The sequence below is a fragment of the Podarcis filfolensis genome (genome assembly GCF_964270895.1).
Source record: "Podarcis filfolensis genome assembly, chromosome: 2".
Classification (NCBI taxonomy): domain Eukaryota; kingdom Metazoa; phylum Chordata; class Lepidosauria; order Squamata; family Lacertidae; genus Podarcis; species Podarcis filfolensis.
The window spans coordinates 999615-1007644 of NC_139605.1; the positions used below are offsets into that span (position 1 = coordinate 999615).

General features: G+C 48.6%; 1 protein-coding gene across 2 annotated transcripts in view; it reads left to right on the forward strand.

Moving 5' to 3' along the window:
- The window catches only part of LOC310756938 (uncharacterized protein), a 34641-nt gene extending 26644 nt beyond the window's left edge, over positions 1–7997 (forward strand). The window contains exons 3-4 of one of the 2 annotated variants that reach the window (XM_083601902.1): positions 3630–3756; positions 5794–7997. In XM_083601902.1, coding sequence (XP_083458028.1) covers positions 5872–7278 — 1407 coding nt within the window. In that variant the 5' untranslated portion in view covers positions 3630–3756; positions 5794–5871 and the 3' untranslated portion in view covers positions 7279–7997. The remainder of the gene's footprint in view (positions 1–3629; positions 3757–5793) is intronic. The other variant, XM_083601901.1, reaches the window with a different exon arrangement.
- Positions 7998–8030: the final 33 nt, after the last annotated feature.

Consider the following 8030-nt stretch of genomic DNA (forward strand, 5'->3'; position numbering starts at 1 on the left):
ATGAAAATATGGAACTGTAAATTTTATGTGTTTTTAAATCTTTTCTTTGCATTTTTTGTTCTTTCTGATTTTTTTTTTGTATTGAATTTGGAAAATCTTAATAAATATTTCATTAAAAAAAAAAAGGAAGACAGGAGTGCCTGGCGTGCTCTGGTCCAGGGGGTCACGAAGAGGCGGACACGACTAAACGACTCAACCACCACAACAAGGGCTGACTTCCAGCTTTCCATTACTAATTACCATCCATTAATAATTATATTCCATTAGAAATTATTTTTCTCTCTTGAGTGAAGGATTGCCACATCATAAAACAATGTAGTGCATGTATAGAGAAAGAACAAAGGCTGTTAGGATTTCATGCTCCCCAATGCTGATTTTATGTTTGCTATATTTCACACGCCTGTCTTGAGTGGAGCGTGAGAAAGGAAGACTGTCTTATCTCTCTTCCGGTGTGAGACTGTGAAACTGCTGTCACTTTTATGTCCTTCTGTTTTGTTGTTGGAGCTGATGAGAATGGATGCCATTATGCATATGTATGTAAATGTTATGTAAATAAATAGTAGTTTAGAACTACGATGCTTCTTTCTTTTGCTGTGTTAAGCCGGAAGGCTAGTGTGCATAAATCAAGATGGTTTATGTCGCTGGAGCGCCCTGGAGAAGAAGGGGATGCCTTTTCCAGAGCTATGCTCACCGGAGGACGCTCGGAGGGAGATCCGGAAGGGGGGCTGCAGGTAGCCCAGAGCGTTTTCCAGCAATGGCTTCCCTTCACTCACCTTCCAATCCGGCCAGACAGGAAGGACTGGCCTCCGAGCTGCACATCTTGCATGAGGAGGGAAGGTGGCAGAGCAGAAAGTGGGCAGTGCCAGAGAGACCTCGATGCAATGGGGAGGTGGCCTAAGTGTGTGTTAAATGCTTCACTGGAAGCTCGTATCACATTATCCCCAAGATAACACACTTAGGGGAGAAACCCTGTGGATGTCTATAGTGTGTGTCTGGCAGGTCCCAGACTTAAGGGTCAACTTTCTACAAATCCACAAGCTGCCTGGAGGCAGGAGCCACCTCTGAGCATTGAGGCAGCCAAGAGGAAGCTTCCTTTGAAGGTCATAGGGGCACGTGGACCTGGTGTGGCCAGTTTTCAGGGCTCTTTCCAGGAACGGCTGAACCCATCATTCACAAGTGAGGCCTGGTCTGCTCTGAAAGAGGTGGGGAAGGGAGGGAGAGGCCCAAAGTCTCTGCCTCCTCCACACCCCCAGGGGTTTAGCCTGTATCTGGACTGCACCACTTCAGCCTGCAAGGAAGACCCTCTTTTCTGGGACACATTGATTCCACCACTTGGGGAAGCAGACCAAGTCAGGGGGGAGGAGATGTCCAGCCAGGACCCTCCTCCCTTGGGAGAAGGAGTGCACTGGGGAGCAGTCCATCCTGCCAGCTGCCTCCCCTGCAGTCTGAGGCGGGGCAGATCCTGCCCAGCCATAGATCCACCACTCGGGAGGACCAGGACCGAGAATTTGGGTGCAACTTGCGCTATTGATGCTCCCCTGAGACTTACTGTAACAGGAATAGCAGCTCCGCTGGGGCACGTCCTTGCATAACAAAATGAGTAACAAAATGAACTTCAACAGGGGCAAATGTCAGGTCCTGCACTTAGGCAGGAAGACCCACCTGCACAAATAGAGGATGGGGGACACCTGGCTGACTAGCAGTACATGTGAGAAGGATCCAGGGGTCTTGGTGGACCACTAGCTTAACCTGAGTCCGCAGGGTGATGCAGCAACAAAGAAAGATTATTCTAGGCTGTAGGGTAGGACTCGAACCCATGGCTTCAAGTTGCAAGAAAGGCGATTCTGACGAAACCTTTGCCAGCAAGAGCTGTTTGGCAGGGGAAGAGACTCCCATGAGAGGGGGTGATGCTCTGGCTCTGTCTTCAAAGGGGGAGAGGAAGGGGGGAGCCCTGGATCTGGAGATGGCCACCCATGGAGAGGAGGGGCGGCGGAAGAGCTCTTTGCTACGAATGGGGAAAACCTTTGCATTTCAGTCTTGCCTTTCAACCAAAGCTGTCCTGCGAGCAGCAAAATAAGCGGATCTATATATATATAATGGCAAGGGAGAACAGCATTTAGGGTGGTCGCAACTTACTGCTCCGAGTCCCCAAAGGGCGTAGCAACTCCGGTCTACTTTGCGGGGCTGTTGTAACGGGGACCCCCTGCGCCCCGGCCCTGCCTCCCCCCCCGTCGGGAAATGGGGGGGTGAAACTGACCGGACCCCCCTCTCCCGGCAAGGGATTAAAAGAGATGAAGGGGGGCCTTTTTCCCAGTTGGGGGGGTCTCCTTCCCTGCCGCCTCCGGGGATCGAACCCGGGACTTTCTCAGGAGAGAAACAGGAAAACGGAGCTGGTTGGGAAGGAGGAGAATTTGTGTCTTCTGGGAGGGAGGGGCCACTCATTCCTCCCCCCCCCCGGGTCAGTGAGCTCCCCTTCCTAGAGAGGCAGGGAGGGGGGGGCCAAGGGGGGAGGGGAGGGGCCCGATCCACCTTCCCGGAAGAGGAGCAGCTCTGCGGAGGAGGAGGGGAAAGAGGTGCGAAATATATCTATATCTGGGGGGGGGGAGAAGGAGGGGCTTTTCCTCCCCCTGAATCTGCAAACAGGGCAGCTGGGAAGGGGGGGCAGGATTTGGGGCGGGGGTGTGAAAGGAAAGTGGGGGATTCCTCCCCCCTCCCCCTCACCCCCCCTTCTGGGGATCCGGCGAGCGGGGGAGGGGCTGGTTTAGGAGAAAGGAGCCCCTCCCCCCGAGGGGGCGCCTCCTTGGAGACCCCCAGCCCTTTGTCTTGCGGGGAAGGAAATGGGAATAGCAGAGCGAGCGAGGGAGGGGGGAGAGGAGATGCTCAGCTGCCCCCCCCGGGAAGGAAATGGGACTTGAACCCAGGCCCCTCTGCGAGTTCCGGCTTCCCCCTGGCAGGAATCCCTGGGGCGCCGCGATCCTGGCTTGGCGGGTCCCCTTTGGGGGGAGAAGGGTTAATGGGGGCGAGAGAGGCCTGGATAGAGACCCCCCCCGTCTCCCTCCTCTCCCCCCTCAGGAAGTTGGGGGGCGGAGGGAGGAAGGGAGCATCCCTGGGGAGGGATCGGAGCCATCTGGGAGAAAGAGAGACGCCTGCCTTGACTTCTCCCTCCTGCCCAGGAATCTGCCAGGACTCCGCGTAGACCAGGGAGAGATCCCTGAGCAGGAGCCCCGATCCAGCCACCCTCTCCTCCCCTGAAGCTCAGTCCTTGCCCTGCCTGAGGTCCCAGGTCAGGAGCTGCAGGGGGCGCTGGGGGCTGTTCGAGCGAGTCCAGCCATGGGGGGAAAGAGGAAAGGGAGGAAGCCCCCTTTCTTATCCCCCCCCCCCTTTGAGGCTTCTCTCTGGGCAACTCCAGTCTCTCCCACATGCCTGTGTTTCTGTGCAGAAGCATCTAAAGGGCTCCCACCCAGAGACACCTGGGCCCAGCTCCTTCTCATATCAGATCTCTTAAATCTGTGGGTTTAAGGGATGGGGAAGATTGTTATGGAAATGGGTGGGTTCCCGTGTTCCCCCCTCAAGAGCCTGCCTTATTATTATTATTATTACAGTGGTACCTCAGGTTACATACGCTTCAGGTTACAGACTCCGCTAACCCAGGATGAGAACAGACATTGTGGTCCAGCGGCGCGGCAGCAGCAGGAGGCCCCATTATGTTAAGAACACTTTCTTAACCACCGGAAGGAATTGAGTACTTAACCCGAGGTACCACTGTACTGCAGTTTCAGTTATTGTTATTGTTATTTACTTATTTACTCTATTAGCTGCTTTCTCTTGCCCAGGGCAGCCCAAAGGGACTTACAACCAGTTGTTGTTGTTGTGTTCCACGGTGACACTCCAAGGCCTTTTTTGTCGTGTTTCCTGTATTTTGGGGGAAGAGAGAAGGCTGTTCTCGGGGCCTGCTCCACCATGAGGGAAACTGAGGCAGCCCCCTCAGGCAGGAGATGCAGGGAGGGGCAAGGAGGGGAGGGAGCTGAGTCCCATTTGGCCAGCCCTGATTTAACCCTCTATCCTCTCATCCAGTGGAAGGTGCTGTCCCATTGCCAGTGTCCTAGACACAATGCAGCCGCCTTGGGAAGTCAATGGTACAGGATGATTTGGGAATGTGTGCAGTTGGTGGGACTGCATCAGGAAGATGTTGGAGATCACGGAGGAAGGAGGAAACGAAATACAGATATTCAGTGTTTTCAGGGGAGGGGGAAGAAGGGGAAAGTGTGTCCCCCCAGATAAGACTCCCATCCTCCCTGGCCATGGGCCATCCTTCCTTGGGCAGGTGGTACTTTGAGTCCAACCACATCTGGAGGGCCAGAGATGCCTCCTCTCAGCATAGAAGGTTCCTCTAGGGCTCAGTGTTACTTGGGAGTTGGTGAAATTGGATCTTAAGGGTTCTTGAGACATTTCCAAGGGATTGTGATTGGTATCCAAACCCTAACACTATAAATCCAAGGTGTCCCCACTGAGCAGTTTATCAACCCTGCTGGCTGCTGGGGAAGACCTTCAGAAGGAAATGGTTTGCCCCCAAAGTTGCTTCCTTCCTTCCTTCCTCCGCTGCTGCTGCCCACACTAAAGGAATGTCTGGATGAAATCCCAGGGATGTCTGGATCCTATGTCCAGTTGATATTCTAGAAAAAAGTGTGGCTAAGATTCTGAGTCACAATCGTGGCTGAGAAATACAGCCAGGGAATATGAAACTGATTTGAAAATTGGTTTCTTCTTTACACGCAGGGAATATGAAACTGATTTGAAAATTGGTTTCTTCTTTACACGTTGTTGTTGTTGTTGTTGTTGTTATATTACATTCAGGTGGACACACCACTGGTTTCATCTTCTTTTCATTCTTTCCCACAATCAGTGTTATTCACCTTTAATGCTCACCTATTTCAGTGTCACACATATTTTTATCTTGTGATCTTCAAATGAAGAGAGGTATAACAATTTAATAAATAATTCCCAGTTGGAGCAGAGCTAGAATATCCAGAAGTCCTAGGCCACCCAGGGCAAATGAGGAAGAACAGTGAGAGAGGCCTGGACAGGGAATCTCCGCTAAGATAAGCCAGTGTCAGGAGGCAGGTGCGAGACCCGGTGGCATATAATTATTATAAATCATAATGGGGGTGGGTGTCTCAGTCTGTCCTTCCCAGCAGTCAGGCTCCAGCTGCTTTCCTTCTGCATCTCCAGCTCTCTCCATTCAAGAATGCAAGGCTGAGAGATGGAGGTCCAACCCCAAGAACATTCTCCAACTGAGCACTCCTTCAACCGACCACAAGCACCAAGCCTTGTCACTAGACATATATATGGGTCTCCCAAAATGGTCAGTATGCACCTCCTGAGGCCAAAGGGACTGTGCAGGTGATGAATAAAGATCTAGAGGTCGAAGGGGACAAAATGTGGCCCAAGGGGTGGAGGATTATAGTTCAGCGGATGAAGAACTTCATGATGAATTTAGGATCCTGATTAATATTGGCCAGGTTCATGGAACATAGAGCAGCTCCCGTTCCTGTGAGAAACCACTTTTTATAAAACATAAACCCCACAGTTCAACCGTATTCTACGATACTGCTGCTTCATTAATGCTTAATTAAGGGTTAGGAAAGGCTGATGATGCATTACCATATTTAACATTATGTCATCTGTCTTTCCTAAAAATTTGGAACATATGGAGGACAGGAAAGAATGTACGAGACGTCAAAATAAGAGCAGGTGCTAATTGATGTGTGTAATATTCCTTTGTTCTCTTCCTAGGTTTCCTTCCCCCCCCGCTCCTCCCTGTTGAAAGAAGACAATGGAGAAGGCAGTCAAAATTCTGGAGGGCCATGTCCAATGGGAATAAGAAAGAAACCATATAAATTCATGGAATGTGAAAAGAGAGAGGAGAAACAATTTGAAAGTATGGAGTGTGGGAAGAGTTTCACTGACAGTGGAACACTTGGAAAACATCAATGGACTCACACAGGAGAGAAACCATTTAAATGTATGGAGTGTGGAAAAAGCTTTGGTTGGAGTTCAAACCTTCGTATACATAAACACACTCACACGGGGGAGAAACCATATAAATGTAAGGAGTGTGGAAAGAGCTTCAGTCAGATTGGACACCTTAGAAACCATCAACGAACCCACACAGGGGAAAAACCATATAAATGTATGGAGTGTGGAAAGAGCTTCACCGATAGTGGAACATTTAGAAAACATCAATGGACTCACACAGGAGAGAAACCATTCAAATGCATGGAATGTGGAAAGAGCTTCAGTCAGAGGGGAAGCCTTAGAATCCATCAACGGATTCACACAGGGGAGGAACCATTTAAATGTTTGGAGTGTGGAAAGAGTTTCAGTACAAATAGAGGACTGAATATTCATCATAAAACTCACACTGGGGAAAAACCATTTGAATGTATGCTGTGTGATAAGAGCTTCACTGAGAGTAGAAAACTTAGAATCCATCATCGAATTCACACAGGGGAAAAACCATATAAATGTATGGATTGTGGAAAGAGATTCAGTCACAGTGAAACACTAAGAAAACATAAACGGACTCACACAGGAGAGAAACCATTTAAATGCATGGAATGTGGAAAGAGCTTTATTTATGGTACAGCACTTAGTATCCATCATCAAACTCACACAGGGGAGAAACCATTTGAATGTATGGATTGTGGAAAAAGCTTCACTTGTAGTGGAACACTTAGAATCCATCAACGGACTCACACAGGGGAAAAACCATTTGAATGTAAGGAGTGTGGAAAGAACTTCCCGGATCGTGGATCACTTAGAATCCATCAACGGACTCACACAGGGGAAAAACCATTTGAATGTAAGGAGTGTGGAAAGAGCTTCACTTCTAATGGAGCAGTAAGAAGACATCAATGGACTCACTCAGGGGAAAAACCATTAAAATGCATGGAATGTGGAAAGAGTTTTATTCAGAGAAGAGAGCTGAGAACCCATCATCGAACTCACACTGGGGAGAAACCATTTAAATGCCCCGAGTGCGGAAAGAGCTTCAATCGCAGTGGAACACTTAGAAAACATCAACGGACTCACACAGGGGAGAAACCATTTAAATGCATGGAATGTGGAAAGAGCTTTATTGATGGTACAGCACTTAGTATCCATCATCAAACTCACACAGGGGAGAAACCATTTAAATGTAAGGAGTGTGGAAAGGGCTTCACCAATGTTGGAAATGTTAGAAGACATCAACAGACTCACAGAGGAAAAATCATTTAAATGTATGGAGAGTTGAAAGAGTTTCTTTCAGAGTGGAGCCCTAATTTCACACACAGGAAACTTAGACGACATCAACAGACTCACTCGGGGACAAGCAAATAAATGTATGGAGTGTGGAAAGAGCGTCAATAGAAGTGGAAACCTTAGCAAACATCAGCGAACTGAAAAAGGGAAAACCACTTACGTATATGGAGCGTACATAGAGCTTCAGTCCTGATGTTCTTAGAAACCATCAATGGACTCGGAAGGAGGAAAAGATTTAAGAGTTGAAACCCTACAATCCACAAACTGAAAAATCTAAAATGGATTGAATGGAAGTGCTGGGATGGATGCTGGGATGTTTTTGCCTCTACGCATGGGTCTGGGAATGTTCTGATCAGTTCACATTGAGTTCAGTACCCTGACCTGTTCTTAACGCATTGTTGACCACATCTAGTGAACGCGATTGTTATGTTCTTTCATGTCATGCAAAATCAATCATTAGTAATAGTTTAAGTCTTGATACTCAATCACTATTTAATAGTTTAATAAGGAGGTTTCAGGCCTGTCCAATTCTGTGTTCCCTTTCCCACCCTTTAATCTATTGATGATTAATACTTATATTCAACCCTTGCATTGTATTCATGTTAACCAATCAGCAACAAGCACATATGTAATGCTGTAATATTCAATAAAAGGGACTCTCCAAGACTTGCTCGAGAGATGCCTCCCGTATGACACCTTGCCATTCGTCTGTCGCTTATTTCAACCCA